Source organism: Scyliorhinus torazame, chromosome 1 (genome assembly GCF_047496885.1).
Source record: "Scyliorhinus torazame isolate Kashiwa2021f chromosome 1, sScyTor2.1, whole genome shotgun sequence".
NCBI lineage: Eukaryota > Metazoa > Chordata > Chondrichthyes > Carcharhiniformes > Scyliorhinidae > Scyliorhinus > Scyliorhinus torazame.
The window spans coordinates 51,370,270-51,389,046 of record NC_092707.1 but is presented as its reverse complement, the minus strand read 5'-3'; the positions used below and the strand labels follow the sequence as shown (position 1 = coordinate 51,389,046).

General features: G+C 47.0%; 1 protein-coding gene across 1 annotated transcript in view; it reads right to left on the bottom strand.

Annotated features, from left to right (window-relative positions):
• Nucleotides 1-2,156: 2,156 nt before the first annotated feature.
• The window catches only part of LOC140403908 (E3 ubiquitin-protein ligase DTX1-like), a 368,481-nt gene continuing 351,860 nt past the window's right edge, over nt 2,157-18,777 (bottom strand). Inside the window, exons 7-9 of the mRNA XM_072492183.1 lie at nt 16,439-16,600; nt 10,688-10,777; nt 2,157-3,546 (exon numbers count right to left, since the gene is read on the bottom strand). Coding sequence (XP_072348284.1) covers nt 3,322-3,546; nt 10,688-10,777; nt 16,439-16,600 — 477 coding nt within the window. The 3' untranslated portion in view covers nt 2,157-3,321. The remainder of the gene's footprint in view (nt 3,547-10,687; nt 10,778-16,438; nt 16,601-18,777) is intronic.

Here is an 18,777-nt window from a genome sequence, read left to right as displayed (position 1 = left end):
GAAAAAGTTGGAAATTTTCAGCAGGTCAGGTAGTACCTGTGAAGAGACTAACAAAGTTAACCATTTGGACTAATGACCTTCATCAGTCCCTTCGCCTCTCTCCATAGAAGGCGCCAGCCTGTTGATAATTTGCAGCATTTTATGTTTTTCTCTGTATTAATAGAAAGTTGCTCATTTATTTAATGATGTGGAGGTGCCGGCGTTGGACTGGGGTGGGCACAGTAAGAAGTCTTACAGCACCAGGTTAAAGTCCAACAGGTTTGTTTCGATTTATTTAATATACAAGAAGGATTTATTCTCATCCCTGTCAGTTTAAGATTCTCATCCTAGTCAATGACTGAATCAAACTAATGAGTGTCAGAGCCTGTAGATTCCTGCTAATATTTCAGTACGTTAACGAATCCTCTGCTTGTAATGTGTCCTTATAAATAATTTTTTCTTATGAAGCGCATGGCATTTTTGTTATTTAGACCTGCAAAGTGCTCACTATTACAGGGCCCCTTTTCATGACTATGTAAATTCTTGTCATCAGGGAAAAAATTCAGTAAATATCTTGGCAAATACATTTAAAATGTGATGATTTTGGTGAGTCTAAATAAAATATTAAAATATAGGTAATTTATATTGTTTATACTTCCTCACTGTCATTAGTCTGACCCTTTAAGGAACAGCTTCCCTATTTAGCATAATCCTCGCCTGTTCCTCACAGGAATTTAAATTCACGGCCCATTTGTCAGCTGAGTACAAGGGACATAGCCTCAAGATGATGGAGTCAAATTCAACTTGTTATGCAAATACAATTACAAAATAAATCTTTGTCGTATTTTCTATGTTAACATCTTCATACTTAAGTTCGAAAATAATTGTGACTATATTCAACTTTCCAAATGAGAGTTAACCAAAATACCTTATACTTCCTGGCATTGGCTGGATTACACATGCCCAATTTATACTTTTGAAATTGAACCTGCCTAGGTTTATATAATGGGTATCGCCCATACACTTCTTAAAATACACTGACATCAATACACTATTTACACATGCTTTGTTAATGTGTTTGTTTCTATAAAAAAAGATTTTTTTTCCCAGAATCTATAAGATGCTATATTGCTAGTAGCTCCATTGGCACCATCTGCCACTGACTCTAATGCTGCCAGATCAGGTTTACTGGTAAATGTAGCATAGGTGCGGTGGCGAACAGTTTTTATGGTTTAAGACACGTTCTGCAGGTTCAAATGCAGTGCATTTTCTGGTCTTCCAGTGCATTCCTGTGGCAGTCCTTGGGTTGAGACTAGGATTATAACTGAAAGTGTCATCAGAATAGAACAGGTTCATCAGGACATCATTCTCCAGCAGACGAACAATTGCTATAAGAAACAGACGAAGCAATTCCAACTTTGCCCACAGGTAAAGGTGATTGAGTAACTATTTTGATTTTTAAAAATCTCCCATCGTTTAGCTTCAAGGTTAGCCTGCTTTCTAGAAGGTCTCTGACATCTCTTTTCACGTTATGAATCTGAGATTCCCCTGTTTCGCTTGCACATTTCCAACAAAACAAAAAGCAACTGGAATTTCCTTTTTTAAAAGGTGTCTTAAAAAACAGGAGAGATTGCCATTTTACCCAGCATCCTTCAAAACACTTTGGCTATTGAATACATTTTGTTCATCTTTGATGTACCATGACCAACCACCCTCCCCCACAACCCCCCCCCCCTCCCCCACAACCACCACCATCAACCGCCCTCCCCCCTCTAATTCATTTATTTTCACTTGGGATTATTTTTGGCAATATGTTTCACAAGTTGAATGCCAAACAAGCCAGCAACAAGAGCCTAACTTGCAGAAATGGTGTTTGTTGAACATTATATTTGCCAGTCAGGACTGCAAAGGCAATGGATTTGACAGCAGTGTCAGGATAATATTGAACCCTTCTATAGCTATCACCGGTTTCGTCAGCTCTTCTCAGCTTTGCAGCATTCCACACCGCACAACCTCCCTCTGACAAAATAGCCCAGCCCAAATTTCAGTTGACATCCATTTTCCAATCCACAGACTTTATTTGGCAGGAACGTAATCCAATTTCTGCCTCTGGGCTGGATTGTATAGCTGTTGTGTCTTTAAAATCCTCTTCAGAGCTCATTTTAGGACTTTCTCTCTCTCTCTCTCCCCCCCCCCCCCCCCCCATTAAGTAATCTTTTCACATAATCTGACAGCTAAGTAAGTGCATTGAGTTGCATGTAGAGCTTTGAGTCTTTGTTTGAAATTAAAAACAGAAACATCCACATTAATGAAAAGGAAATGTCTTGGCTTCAGATACATTCACTGCCAAATTCATAAACATAATAGTCTCAAACACAGTAGACATAAACGATGCAGTTAAGACTGTGACATACTTGGCTATGAATTATAGCAACATCTATAGTTACAAAAGTTAACTTTAAATAAACAACCTCGACTGAGGACATATGTATTCATTGTTACTGACATGCATCATGGGCTACCAAACATTAATATTTAGCTGGACTAATGAAGTAACGAGACGGATCTTTAACACAGAACAAGCCCTTAGTTATTTCTGAACAACGCTTCATAAGCAGTGTTTTTAAATTTAAACTACCTTTTGTCAAAACTGTTTTCAAATGCTCCATGGTGTTGCGGTCCATTTAATAAAATAAGATAAAATGGGCACGTTTTAAGCCATACAGTTTTCACATGCAAAGCTACGTTCCTCCCGCTTCTGTCCACTGTCCACTATTTACAGCGACACGCTCAATTTAAAAAAGACCGACATCCCTGAGAGATGTACACAAGTTATTTACGAAAATGCTGCATGTTTTACGTACGGCTTATGATCTCTAGAAAGCGACATGTCGACTGATGCCAGCATTCCTACAACTAAGCACTTTCTTTTTGCCTCGATGTGCACAGTTAGCTGTGTTAAGAGCAGGAGGTGCACTGTGTGTGATTGTACCAAATGGAAAACATTTCTGTTCTTATTTAAAGGAATGACCAGTGCAATCAACTGTCAACTCGCCAGCCCTCTCTTTGTCTTGTTTTGCCTGCCCCTAATTAGTAATGTTGTGGAGTTCTTCCCATAAGGAATAACAAGATGCAGACTTGCCAGTATATCACTGTGATTTTCCACCAATAAACTGTATCAGACCAACACCGTTTGGTTTTATCGAGCCTGAACTGGAGTTAACAAATTAGTGGTCAAGGCAGTAAAGCAAAGCATATTTAAACCCTAGTCATGTACTTTACACACAGGGTATGATCTTCAGTGTCCAAAAATCTTACTGACTAGTTCTTCGGGTCCTCTTCTCAGTCCTTTATACAGTCCTCCGCGACTCCTTGGGCAGATAATTCTGCCAAGACATTTTCCAAATAGTTAGGATCTGGGTAGCCATGTCCGGTTAAATTTGATCCAAACTCCGTTTTGTGATGGATTTCATTCCATACTACAGTATCCGTTTCTCCGGTGGTGTTGGACGTCCCAATGGTGAATATCAGCCTGCGGTCCCACGCCACAATCAAGAGTTTCAGAATCTAGAAAGATAAAATTAGAGATCAGGACGGAAGCAAGTATATGATAGGGGTAAAGGTCGTTTCATGGAATTTACAGTGCAGAAGGAGGCCATTCGGCACATTGAGTCTGCACCGGCGCTTGGAAGGAGCACCCTACCCAATCCCACACCTCCACCCTATCCCCGTAACCCAGTAATCACACCCAAACGTTTTGGACACTAAGGGCAATTTAGTATGGCCAATCCACCTAAGCTACACATTTTTGGACTGTGGGAGGAAACTGGAGCACGAGGAGGAAACCCACGCACACACGGGGAGAACGTGCAGACTCCGCACAGACATTGACCCAAGCCGAGAATCGAACCTGGGACCCTGGAGCTGTGAAGCAACTGTGATAACCACTGTGCTACCGTGCTGCCGTCAGCAGCTTGATCCAGCAAGCTATAAACAAAATGGACCCTGTTCCTGGCGCTTGCTGCAGGAGAGCGACCAGTTCCTCGGGTGCAAAGGTCAGGGAAAAAGGCCGCAGGGTGGTTTATTTGGGTCTGCACCCCTTTTACTTTGCTCTGGGATTTTCAGGGCATTCTTGCAAGAAGGAGCTATTGTTTGCTTGTAGCATGCACTGGCTGATTGGAACCATATCAATAGTCAGTGAGAAGTCTTTTTTCTCTCTCAGCTTTTCAACCTCATTTGTTATGTCACTTTGCTCACCAGGTACCCAGGTCATGGGTGCCTAAAGAAGTATGGGATATGACCAGCTCCTGAACATTTGCCGACGGGAGGACTTGTGGTGCCCCAGGACAGAAAAAGGTCCAAATGTGAGGACTTTAAAAACATCCACCCGTCCCCCATCCTCCTGGATGTCCAGATCAGAAATAAATCAATCTTATAAATTTTTTATTGTCACAAGTAGGCTTACATAAGCACTGCAATGAAGTTACCGTGAAAAGCCCCTAGTCGCCACATTCTGGCGCATGTTCGGGTACACAGAGGGAGAATTCAGAATGTCCAATTCACATAACAAGCACGTCTTTCGGGACTCGTGTGAGGAAACCGGAGCACCCGGAGGAAACCCACGCAGACACGGGGAGAACGTGCAGACTCCGCAGAGTGACCCAGTGGGGAATCGAACTGGGACCCTGGCGCTGTGAAGCCACAGTGCTAATCACTTGTGCTACCATGCTGCCAATCAGCTGTAATTTCCAGGGCAAACATTATGGGTGTATTCATCCAGCCACGCTGTGCTGGAAAAGCAGCTCGTCGGGAATTGTTGTGTGGGCCTCAGAGATCGGGATACCATTTAAAAATGGTGTGCCGATCTCTCACTACAACAGGGAGTTCCAGCAAGCAGAGTTCCCCATTGTAAAAAATAGAGCTATCGGCTATGTTCGGCCTTGGATGTGCGTTCCCCATTCGGGCCCCTTATTCAAAGTGAGTCGCATTGAATAATAATAATTGATGTATTGGGTGTTCTGGATCACAAACAGGTCACCAACACTGGAAGTGGTGCAACTCTATTTTATTATAAGGTTAACTATAGTAACATACTTGAACTGTGGGTAAATGCAATACCAGCTTTAACTGTTGACCCTTGCCTAGTCCTAACCAGGTGATGCACTCAGCACATGGTGAATGTCTGTGTTGCAGGCTGTGAGCTCTGTGCTCCGAGCTGGCTGCTACTAGAATGAGCGGGAACTCTCCTGTCCTCTGTCTTTATAGTGCGTGTGCTCTCACTGGTGATTGGCTGCGGTGTTGTGTATGCTGATTGGTCCCACTGCATGTCCATCAGTGTGTGTGTGTGTGTGTCTGCACCATGATATACTGGTGTACATTATGACATCCCCCCATTTATATAAAGAACATGTGCCTGCGTGACAATAAATATTGTGTAGTGAATGTGCCTGACTATGAGTGTGCGTGTTATTTACATGACTATGTACATGAGGCTAATCTATTTACACGGGAAGGTGCCTGGTGCAGAGAAATAGGGTGTCACACCAACAACGAAATGAACATTATATACAAACTACTGGAACAATGAAACAAGATAACAGAACAGATCAAAGAGTCCAACATTGTAAAACTCATAAGTCAAGTCTCTGAGGTGGGCGACGAATTCTGGTTGACCGCCTCAAGGGTGGGTCAGGAGCCACCGGCTGAGGAACGGGCTGGGCCACGGCAGAGTGAGGAGGACGCAGAGTATTCGGAATCTCCACATATTCCAGGTTGGGGACAACAGGAGGGCATGGCACCAGTGGAGGATCACGTAGCGAGCGTGGAACGAGACAAAGGGCACGCCGATTGCGGCGGCGAATGGAACCATCTGGCAGATGAACCAGGAACGAGCGGGGAGACACCTGCCGAAGAACCACAGCAGTTGCAGACCAGCCACCTTCCGGAAGATGGATGCGGACGTTGTCATCCAGCGGCAGAGCAGAGAGATCAGTCGCCCGAGCGTCATGCGCCGCCTTGTGTTGTGCACGAGACTGTTCTGTTGCATCCGCTGAAGGAGCGGAACGTGGTCGAGGTCTGGGACGTGAATGGACGGCACCGTGGTCCTGAGGGTGCGACCCATGAGCAGCTGGGTTGGCGACAGGCCCGTGGAGAGTGGGGCCGAACGATAGACCAGCAAGGCGAGGTAGAAGTCGGATCCTGCATCGGCAGCCTTGCAGAGGACCGTTTGACGATGTGGACGCCCTTTTCCGCTTTGCCATTGGATTGGGGGTGCAGGGGACTGGATGTCACATGCACAAAGTTGTACCTGCTGGCAAAGTTGGACCATTCCTGGCTCGCGAAGGAGGGGCCATTGTCCGATATCACAGTGAGTGGGATGCCGTGACGAGCAAAGGTCTCCTTGCAGGCACGGTTGACCGCCGATGATGTGATGTCGTGCAGGCATACGACCTCCGGGTAGTTTGAAAAATGGTCTACAGTCAGAACATAGTTCCAGCCGAGCGCATAGAACAGGTCAACGCCTGCCTTAGACCAAGGGGACGTGACCAACTCATGGGGCTGTAGGGTCTCACGTGGTTGGGCCGGCTGGAACGGCTGACAGGTGGGGCAGTTGAGCACTGTGTTGGCGATGTCCTCATTGATGCCGGGCCAGTACACAGCCTCTCGGGCCCTCCATCGGCACTTCTCCACGCCAAGATGGCCCTCGTGTAGCTGTTCCAAAACGAGCTGGCGCATGCTGTGCGGGATCACGATGCGGTCCAGCTTCAGGAGGACACCATCGACTACTGCCAGATCGTCTCTGATATTGTAGAACTGCGGGCATTGGCCCTTGAGCCACCCGTCCATCATGTGGCGCATGACACGCTGTAGTAGGGGGTCAGCCACAGTCTCTCGGCGAATGTGGATAAGGCGTTCATCCGTGGCCGGCAGATTGGAGGCCGTGAAGGCCACATGGGCGTCAACCTGGCAGACGAACCCCTCTGGGTCACACAGGGTGTTGACTGCCCTGGACAGAGCGTCGGCTATGATCAGGTCCTTGCCCGGGGTGTATAGGAGCTGGAAATCGTACCGCCGGAGTTTAAGCAGAATGCGCTGGAGGCGAGGGGTCATATCATTCAGGTGTTTTTGTATAATGTTGACCAGCGGGCAATGGTTGGTCTCGACAGTGAATTGGGGGAGGCCGTACACGTAATCATGAAATTTGTCGACCCCAGTCAATAGGCCCAGGCACTCCTTTTCGATCTGCGCATAGCACTGTTCCGTGGGGGTCATGGCACGTGACGCATATGCAACGGGGGCCCATGATGAGGCCTCATCGCGTTGCAGGAGCACTGCCCCAATGCCAGATTGGCTGGCATCCGTTGAAATTTTTGTTTCCTTCGTGGGATCAAAAAATGCCAATACCGGGGCCGTGGTAAGCTTGGTCTTAAGCTCCTCCCATTCTCGCTCGTGGGTGGGAGGTCATTGGAAGTCTGTCGTCTTCCTGACCAGGTTCCGGAGAGCTGTGGTATGGGAGGCGAGGTTGGGGATGAACTTCCCCAGGAAGTTGATCATGCCCAAAAATCGGAGGACCGCCTTCTTATCCGCTGGCTTCTGCATGGCCGTGATGGCTGCCACCTTGTCCGCATCCGGCCGCACACCCAACCGGGAGATGTGGTCCCCTAGGAACTTGAGTTCCGTCTGGCCGAAGGAACATTTGACTCTGTTGAGGCGAAGGCCTTGGTCCCGTATTCGTTTGAAAACGCGCTGGAGGCGACTCATATGCTCCTGCAAATGATGATGTCGTCAACATAGACGCGCACACCCTCAATGCCCTCCATCATTTGCTCCATGATCCGGTGGAATACTTCTGATGCCGATATAATCCCAAACGGCATCTTGTTGTAGCAGTATCTGCCAAACGGGGTATTAAAGGTCCACAGCTTTCTGCTGGACCTGTCTAGTTGAATTTGCCAGAATCCTTTCGAGGCGTCAAGTTTGGTGAAGATGTTGGCCCGAGCCATCTTGCACGTGATCTCCTCGCGCTTGGGGATAGGGTAATGCATGAACCACAGGCGTGGCGTCTTGTTTGAGCAGGATTTTGTAAGTGTATGGAAACGTGCCTATGCCTTCGAAAACGTCGCGGTGCTGGTCGATGATGGCATTGAGTTGCACCCTGAAGTCCGCATCCTGGAAGGCAGACGTGTCCTCTGGAGAGAGAGAGTGTACTCGTTGAACGAGGTTTGGGAGTTTGCACGCCTGTGCGCCTCGCACAGAGTCCTTCGAGGAGCCCACGATCTCGAACGGAAGGATGGCTTTTCGCGAGTTGTGCATCACTTCGAGTTGGCATGAACCGGCAGCAGGAATGACGTTGCCCTTGTAGTCCACTAGTTGGCAGGTCGACGGAAGAATAGTTGGGGTAACCCCAAGGGTCTGAAAGTCTGACCACGCTAGGAGATTAGTGGAAGCACCAGTGTCCAGGCGGAATCGTATCTGAGATCGGTTGACCGTCAGGGTGGCACACCACTCGTTGTCTGGATCAATGCTGGGCACCAACAGCGGCTGGTGGTGTTGATTCGGGGACAGCCTATTCTTTGTTATAACAGCGACTCGAAAAGGCTCCCTCGGGTCCTCGGTGTCACTGATCTGCGGGAAGTCGGAATCGGACTCGGTGAACGTGGGTTGAATTGCCCGAACGTTCCTGCGAGGCTGGCTGAAGCGATGCGAATTGGCAGGCTGAGCTGCTCGACAGCAGGCAGCATAGTGGCCAAGTCTGCCACATCGTAGGAATTGTCGCGATTTTGCAGGACATTGCCGCTTTAAATGGGCGGAGCCACACTTGCCGCATGTCGTGACGTCAGTACGCTCGTTGCGCTACCGTGTATGCGCGGTGCGATCCTGCGTGGTGCGTGCCTGCGCATCACGTTCCTGCACGTCACCGTCCCCTCGTTTGGCACGTACAAGCGTGGGAGGCCACGAAAAGCGCGCTAAATGGCCGCCCTCATCCAGGCTGCAGCCTTGGAGGTGTTCAATTGTTTGGTCCCATTCTGCCTCGTGGGGACTTTGCCGCACCATTTCAGCCGCCTGTATGTGGGAGTACCGGCTGGTGGCATTTTCATGCAGGACACAGGTCTCGATGGCAGTCGCTAGGGTGAGTTGCTTAATTTTGAGGAGCTGCTAACGCAGGGGGTCCGACAGAACACCAAATACGATCTGGTCGCGTATCATGGAGTCGGAGGTGGGCCCATAGCAGCAGGACTGTGCAAGGATGCGGAGGTGTGTTAAAAAGGATTGGAAAGGCTCGTCCTTACCCTGCAAGCGCTGCTGGAACAGGTATCTTTCGAAGCTTTCATTGACCTCTATGCTGAAGTGGGTATCGAATTTGAGGAGAACCGTCTTGTACTTTGTCTTGTCCTCGTCGTCTGCGAATGTGAGGGAGTTGAAGATGTGGATGGCGTGTTGCCCGGCCGTGGAGAGGAGCAGAGCAATCTTCCTGGTGTCCGAGGCGTCCTCCCTGTCCGTGGCTTCGAGGAAGAGCTGGAAGTGCTGTTTAAAAATCTTCCAATTGACCCCGGGTTTGCCGGCGATGCGGAGCGGCGGCGGCGGGTTGATGTTCTCCATACTTCAGGATGCCCGAATGCTGATTAGTTGCAGGTGGGTCTCAGAAGTGCTAGTATGCAACCACTCCTTGTACCATGATGTGTTGGGTGTTCTGGATCACAAACAGGTCACCAACACTGGAAGTGGTGCAACTCTATTTTATTATAAGGTTAACTATATTAACATACTTGAACTGTGCGTAAATGCAATACCAGCTTTCACTGTTGACCCTTGCCTAGTCCTAACCAGGTGATGCACTCATGGTGAATGTCTGTGTTGCAGGCTGTGAGCTCTGTGCTCTGAGCTGGCTGCTACTAGAATGAGCGGGAACTCTCCTGTCCCCTGTCCCCTGTCTTTATGTGCGTGTGCTCTCACTGGTGATTGGCTGTGGTGTTGTGTATGCTGATTGGTCCCACTGCATGTCCATCAGTGTGTGTGTGTGTCTGCACCATGATATACTGGTGTATATTATGACAACAATAATAATAATCGCTTATTGTCACAAGTAGGCTTCAATGAAGATACTGTGAAAAGCCCCTAGTCGCCACATTCCGGCACCTCTTTGGGGAGGCTGGTATGGGAATTGAACCCGCGCTGCTGGCCTTGTTCTGCATTACAAGCCAGCTGTTTAGCCCACCGTCCTAAACCAGCCCCTAAGCCACGTGTTTCTCAGCACTGCCCTATATGAGCTGAAGGGTGCTTGGAAAATTAATTGTGGCAAGCCCTGAGGTGGCAGAATTTGAACCATCAAGGTTTGTTATCCTGAACCAAGAGAGTGTTATCTGATCAGGGACTCTCTCTCCAGGTTTTAAATGCTGGGAAAGCCTGTCCTTTCCCATATTACTGTCTTTAATTGATGTAGCCCTATCTGGAACAGCTAGTGTTCAGTGAACTTAAAGTACTTTCGAAAAAACACAATATCCATTTCAAATAGGAGTTTAAAGTTGCCAGACCCGAGGGTTCAAAGGAATTTAGAATCTGCTTTCAGAAGGCTTTTGAAATCTACAAGAGTTTAAATCAATAATCTTTTTGACGAAGAAAGTACTAGCTATATACCAGATTTCAAATTCGATTAACCCTGGTGTTTTGGGGGGAATAACAGGCATGCGTGTACAAATGTAAACCTTACCTTTCGGCCTTTCTCCGTATCAGGCAGATAGCAGTGCCGTGGGAAACCTCTGGCAGTGAACTTCTTTCCTTGATTGGGGTGTTCAATGCCCTTGACACAATTAAAAATAAATTGGGAAGAAACAACAGTTGGATTGACGGGTGAATCATAATTTCGCACAAACAATGAAATATCTGAGCTGATCTTACATGTTCCACTAGCACTGCTTATTGAAATTTAAGTGCATGTGCCTGCTATTTTCAAACCTCAGTGATTACCCTGATCGCATCATTGTAAATGTGAGAAAGTTTTCCCTCAAATCTAAACCGTCCGTAGTATTGCTTGTTGCCCCTAACTCTGATCCAGCATTTTACTGTGTGTGTGTTGCCGGGGGCGGGGGGGGGGTTGCTGTCCAGCTACATCCCCAGCCCCTACCCACCCAGGATGCAGAGTTTGCATGGAGTTGACTCAGTGGACACCAACCCATTCTGCACCCATAAAGTGGTGTGGGTGGGTGGGCTAAATAGGCCACCAGAGGGATTTTAAATAGGCCGCCAGAGGGATTTAAATAATAATCGCTTATTGTCACAAATAGGCTTCAATGAAGTTACTGTGAAAAGCCCCTAGTCGCCACATTCCGGCGCCTGTTCAGGGAGGCCAGTACGGGAATTGAACCCGCGCTGCTGGCCTTGTTCTGCATTACAAGACTGCTGTTTAGTCCACTGTGCTATTTTCATTCCTCACTGGGGAGGAGGTCCTTTCCTCGGGAGCTGCCTTCCAATCGGATTGCCTGATAGCTCCAGCAGCGCCAAGAATGCATCAGTGGCCGCTGCCTGGTCTGCAAGCGGGCCCAAGAATCTGGGAGCCAGGTAAGTTGGGAAATGTGGGCCGGCAGGGTCTGGGCACCTGGGTGGTGTGTTTCAGGGAGCAAGTGGATAGGAAGGGTCCAATCCTACTTTGGCGCAAAGTAGTTCAGAAAGTTCCCCCTTCTTGCCATTTTTAAAAGTTGTTCAAAACAACGGCTACCCACTCCTGTCCTCCTCCCCACGTCAATTCTTTTGTGGTGTGGGCAGCCTATTATTGGGATCAACTGGCTTGTTAACAAGCTCAATTGACTCTGGAATATTTATTTAAATATGGTGGGCGGACAGGCTGACGATTTCCTCACCCACCTGCAATCTACATTATGGGGGTGAGCTCAGGTGTGGCTGGAGAAAGTTGTGTGGTTGACACCCACTCTCTGTTAAGTCCCCTCCCCCCACCCATACTGAAAACAAGCCTGGCAGTGGCATCCATTTGTTTCTCCCCTCATGCAAACCATCGGTTTTGTCCACCCTTATTTTCTTTCTTCTTCCTTCTCTTCCTGACCATAAGACCCAACACTTGTATTCCCGACCATTCCCTACCGCCTCCCCACTACCCATATTTATCTTCTCAGCCTTTTTCTTGCTGACATTTCAGCTTATCTTCATCATTTGAAAATTCCGCCTGCCTCCTTCAAAATGGACATCTGTGTTGATGGCAAGCTAACTGTATTTTTAAGATACACAGATGAGCTTTAGAATCGTACAGGATTACTTAGAGCACTTATAAAGAGAGACTGCTGGGACACTGGGGTTGACAGGTAGGAAGCAAACAAATGCAATGCTGCTTTATGTAAATAAAAGGACCATCAAGAAAAGGATTTGCGTCAAGTGATAGTGAGATGAGGAATAGGGAAAGAGAGCATTTAAACACGTGGCTACAGGGATGGTGCAGGCGGGAGGGATTCAGATTTCTGGATAGCTGGGGCTCTTTCTGGGGAAGGTGGGACCTCTACAGACAGGATGGTCTACATCTGAACCTGAGGGGCACAAATATCCTGGGGGGGAGATTTGTTAGTGCTCTTTGGGGGGGTTTAAACTAATGCAGCAGGGGCATGGGAACCTGGATTGTAGTTTTAGGGTAAGGGAGAATGAGAGTATAGAGGTCAGGAGCACAGATTTGACGTCGCAGGAGGGGGCCAGTGTTCAGGTAGGTGGTTTGAAGTGTGTCTACTTCAATGCCAGGAGTATACGAAACAAGGTAGGGGAACTGGCAGCATGGGTTGGTACCTGGGACTTCGATGTTGTGGCCATTTCGGAGACATGGATAGAGCAGGGACAGGAATGGATGTTGCAGGTTCCGGGGTTTAGGTGTTTTAGTAAGCTCAGAGAAGGAGGCAAAAGAGGGGGAGGTGTGGCGCTGCTAGTCAAGAGCAGTATTACGGTGGCGGAGAGGATGCTAGATGGGGACTCTTCTTCCGAGGTAGTATGGGCTGAAGTTAGAAACAGGAAAGGAGAGGTCACCCTGTTGGGAGTTTTTTATAGGCCTCCTAATAGTTCTAGGGATGTAGAGGAAAGGATGGCGAAGATGATTCTGGATATGAGCGAAAGTAACAGGGTAGTTATTATGGGAGACTTTAACTTTCCAAATATTGACTGGAAAAGATATAGTTCGAGTACAATAGATGGGTTGTTTTTTGTACAGTGTGTGCAGGAGGGTTTCCTGAAACAATATGTTGACAGGCCAACAAGAGGCGAGGCCACGTTGGATTTGGTTTTGGGTAATGAACCAGGCCAGGTGTTGGATTTGGAGGTAGGAGAGCACTTTGGGGACAGTGACCACAATTCGGTGACGTTTACGTTAATGATGGAAAGGGATAAGTATACACCGCAGGGCAAGAGTTATAGCTGGGGGAAGGGCAATTATGATGCCATTAGACGTGACTTGGGGGGGATAAGGTGGAGAAGTAGGCTGCAAGTGTTGGGCACACTGGATAAGTGGGGCTTGTTCAAGGATCAGCTACTGCGTGTTCTTGATAAGTATGCACCGGTCAGACAGGGAGGAAGGCGTCGAACGAGGGAACCGTGGTTTACCAAGGAAGTGGAATCTCTTGTTAAGAGGAAGAAGGAGGCCTATGTGAAGATGAAGTGTGAAGTTTCGGTTGGGGCGATGGATAGATACAAGGTAGCGAGGAAGGATCTAAAGAGAGAGCTAAGACGAGCAAGGAGGGGACATGAGACGTATTTGGCAGGAAGGATCAAGGAAAACCCAAAAGCTTTCTATAGGTATGTCAGGAATAAGCGAATGACTAGGGAAAGAGTAGGACCAGTCAAGGACAGGGATGGGAAATTGTGTGTGGAGTCTGAAGAGATAGGCGAGATACTAAATGAATATTTTTCGTCAGTATTCACTCAGGAAAAAGATAATGTTGTGGAGGAGAATGCTGAGCCCCAGGCTAATAGAATAGATGGCATTGAGGTACGTAGAGAAGACGTGTTGGCAATTCTGGACAGGCTGAAAATAGATAAGTCCCCGGGACCTGATGGGATTTATCCTAGGATTCTCTGGGAGGCCAGGGAAGAGATTGCTGGACCTTTGGCTTTGATTTTTATGTCATCATTGGCTACAGGAATAGTGCCAGAGGACTGGAGGACAGCAAATGTGGTCCCTTTGTTCAAAAAGGGGAGCAGAGACAACCCCGGCAACTATAGACCGGTGAGCCTCACGTCTGTAGTGGGTAAAGTCTTGGAGGGGATTATAAGAGACAAGATTTATAATCATCTAGATAGGAATAATATGATCAGGGATAGTCAGCATGGCTTTGTGAAGGGTAGGTCATGCCTCACAAACCTTATCGAGTTCTTTGAGAAGGTGACTGAACAGGTAGACGAGGGTAGAGCAGTTGATGTGGTGTATATGGATTTCAGCAAAGCGTTTGATAAGGTTCCCCACGGTAGGCTATTGCAAAAAATACGGAGGCTGGGGATTGAGGGTGATTTAGAGATGTGGATCAGAAATTGGCTAGCTGAAAGAAGACAGAGGGTGGTGGTTGATGGGAAATGTTCAGAATGGAGTACAGTCACAAGTGGAGTACCACAAGGATCTGTTCTGGGGCCGTTGCTGTTTGTCATTTTTATCAATGACCTAGAGGAAGGCGCAGAAGGGTGGGTGAGTAAATTTGCAGACGATACTAAAGTCGGTGGTGTTGTCGATAGTGTGGAAGGATGTAGTAGGTTACAGAGGGATATAGATAAGCTGCAGAGCTGGGCTGAGAGGTGGCAAATGGAGTTTAATGTAGAGAAGTGTGAGGTGATTCACTTTGGAAGGAATAACAGGAATGCGGAATATTTGGCTAATGGTAAAGTTCTTGAAAGTGTGGATGAGCAGAGGGATCTAGGTGTCCATGTACATAGATCCCTGAAAGTTGCCACCCAGGTTGATAGGGTTGTGAAGAAGGCCTATGGAGTGTTGGCCTTTATTGGTAGAGGGATTGAGTTCCGGAGTCGGGAGGTCATGTTGCAGCTGTACAGAACTCTGGTACGGCCGCATTTGGAGTATTGCGTACAGTTCTGGTCACCGCATTATAGGAAGGACGCGGAGGCTTTGGAGCGGGTGCAGAGGAGATTTACCAGGATGTTGCCTGGTATGGAGGGAAAATCTTATGAGGAAAGGCTGATGGACTTGAGGTTGTTTCCGTTGGAGAGAAGAAGGTTAAGAGGAGACTTAATAGAGGCATACAAAATGATCAGGGGGTTGGATAGGGTGGACAGTGAGAGCCTTCTCCCGCGGATGGATATGGCTGGCACGAGGGGACATAGCTTTAAACTGAGGGGTAATAGATATAGGACAGAGGTCAGAGGTAGGTTCTTTACGCAAAGAGTAGTGAGGCCATGGAATGCCCTACCTGCTACAGTAGTGAACTCGCCAACATTGAGGGCATTTAAAAGTTTATTGGATAAACATATGGATGATAATGGCATAGTGTAGGTTAGATGGCTTTTGTTTCGGTGCAACATCGTGGGCCGAAGGGCCTGTACTGCGCTGTATCGTTCTATGTTCTATGTTCTATGTTCTAAGTTTCATACTTTATCACCTGGCTTAGGATCCAGTTACCAAATAGGAGCTTAACTTCAATGAAGCTCCTTTACAACCCTTCACTTTCCTTATTAACAGCCTATCACAAATCTGGCTTCCTCTCTACAATCCTGGAGCATGATGTTGCCTCACAATAATCTCTCTTCATAATGCCAACTCTAAATTTATAATGGTTGAATACAAATCACATCTGATAATTTAGTTCTTTTCAACACCAGAACACCTCTTTGCTGCATTACTTATTAATTAAAACCACCAAGCAGTATTATTTTTCTTTGTCCGATTATTACTTTTCTTTTGAGTGGAGCATGCTCCCTGTTGAGAGATTGCTATCTGGCTTCTGCTCTGCGATTTAATTGAATGTTGATTCTTTCCCTTTCCAACATGCCATATTCCATAGGAAGCTTTCTTGTCTCTGTTTAATTTTGTTAGATCGGCACCATGTGGGTCTACTGAACTGCCGAAGATATCAGATTGTACAACAGTGATTATGGCCATTGAAGGAAATACAATTTCTTTCTTTCTTTTAATGTATAAAAATAAATAACCGGTGTTGAAAACTTCCACGGCACCACAAGCTTGAAGTATTGTATATGATGTCAAACAAATTGCCCACCTACGTCTGTGCAGGGTCTGAATTGCAGCTCCTTTAAGAATTAGGGTTTTTATTTTTTTGCTCATGTGGAAAATGTTTGTGGGATAGCCACTTGTACCAGTGCAGTGGTGTTATTATGCAGCTTGTGCAAAATCCACATTTGTGCTTGCTTTTTCAACACTAACGATTTTAAACTCTTGCTGTTCTATATTTACAGTAAAAACATAATAGTTACTCAAGTGATCCTAAAAAGATATGAAATTGTTAGAAGCATTCACTTGTAGTCCTGCTGGGATGTCATAGACGATGCGGATGGTTTTGAATTCCAAATATCCAGGCAGTGAGTGTGGGATCACGTGGTACTCCATCTTCCCAGGGGGCTGCGTTCCGGTCTTCTCCCCATAGATGGCCTTGCAAGTGGGGCACTGCAGGCTGCCATCCTGAAGGAGAGGAAGCACAATCATTTCCATTCTGTTTTCATCTCTAACGGTGCTCTATTTTCTTGCAATTCAGAGGTTTTATGTAATTTTATACAATACTGTATTATTATAAAAGTCTGCACGATATTGGAATAGGTATTTCCAGTGCAGTATTTTGGGTAAAGTGTGAAAATTACTATCTCTATTCAAAATGATCTCATTTACATTCTTGACACACCACTCTCGCACAAGGTACTGCTGATTTCACTTGCAACTTAGACGACACAGGACCAAGCTGTGCAATCAAGACAAACTGTGTTTAGGACAGCACGGTGGCGCCATGGGTTAGCCCTGCTGCCTCATGGCGCAGAGGTCCCAGGTTCAATCCCGGCTCTGGGTCACTGGCTGTGTGGAGTTTGCACATTCTCCCTGTGTCTGCGTGGGTTTCGCCCCCACAACCCAAAGATGGGCAGGATTGGCCACGCTAAATTGCCCTTTAATTGGAAAAAATTAATTGGGTACTGTAAATTTATTTTTTAAAAAGGACAAACTGTATTCAGTAGCTATTTGGTCTTAAGATGTGGAACAACATCTTGCCCTAAAACATTACTGGGTTAAATGTTGTTTGGTGACTATTTCAAATTCACTATAGGATGAATTCCGAATTCAAGTTGGGCTGTATCAAACTCAATTCCTAATGAAATATTGCCACAGTTTGAAGCTGTCTGCTGTACCTGAACTGTATTAACATTATTTTGATAATGGGGAGGAAACATTGGGATAACTTATTAATATGTTCTAAGCTGTAAATATAAACATGTTTATCATTCCAAATGTGAGTGCTTTCATAGAGGTGTAAAATAAAAGTAGAAATTTACAGTTATTGAACAAATATTTTTTTAATCGGCATGTAAATTGACTCAGAAATTACGATTTCCTTCAGTATTTCAGGCTTCTTTCCAAACCCTCCACCTGTGATTTTTTTCTCCTCCCCACTTCTCTCAAAGGCTTGGATACAGCGCTATTTCAATGTGTGTAGCCACTAAGTGGGCCAGAGGCCAGCTTGGCGCCACTAACGCTGCCTGGATGTGTGAACTGGCTCTGGAGGGCAAATCTTAAAAGTAGACAGCAGCCACGACTGGGTTTGTCTCTGCCTTGTAGACTGGAGCAGGCAGGAAGCAGAGTACCAGCAGCCTCTCAGTGCAGACAAGTGGCTGAAGGGTGAATGAACCGCTCTCTGCCCGAGCATTGGCAACCCTGTGCCAGCGCGCTTCAGCACCTCGGTGTCAATAACCCTCGGGTTTTTTTTCCCCCAACAATTCGATTCAGCAGCAATTAAGGCTCCCTGCAGTGCTCCCAACAGCAGTTTGCTCTTCACACTCAACACTTTGAAAATCTCCTCTTGGCCCTCTCCAGACCGTTAAACTCTTCAATAAGCTTAACAGCCGGTTAATTGGAGGTCTGTCTCTGCCTGTTTTTTTGTTAATTGGAGGTCAACAGGTTGTCAGACTCAAAAAAGATTCATTACCCAATTGGATGAAGCTTGACAGTGAATGAAACAGCCATTATCAATCCTGCCCCCCCCCCCCCCCTCCTCCCCCCCCCCCCCCCCCCCCCCCCCCCCACTCCTCCCCGTCATTTCAATATTTTCTCTGGTGAAGAGAAATATTTGAAGAAAAATTTTCAAACATAGGCAGCGGAATTCTCCATCAGCGAATCCTCTGGGCCGTCAGCGGTGCACCTACGTCCACAAGTTTCCCGAAGGCGTGGGGTGGCCATGACAGTGAACCCCATTGGTCGACTGCGGGAACGGAGAACTCCACAGCCGGCGGGGGGGCACCGTGCCGGAAAATGCGGCTGGCGGATTGAAGAATGCCGCCCAGGACCTATTTTAATGTCCCTAAGACCATAAGACAGGAGCAGAATGAGGCCACTCGGCCCATCGAGTCTTCTCCGGCATTTATCATGGCTGATATTTTTCTCATCTTCTTCCTCCTGCCTTCCCCCCATGTCACTGTGATGTTTCTCCGGAACTGAACACATTAGCCTCCAGGTTTTTAATCCTCAATTTCTGGAGACCTCAGGCCAATCCTGGAGGGTTGGCAACGTAAGGATCAGGCTAAAAGGGTCAAACGGCCTATGAAACCGTAAGATGTAAGAACAGAAGTAGGCCATTCGGCCTATTGACTCTGCTCCAA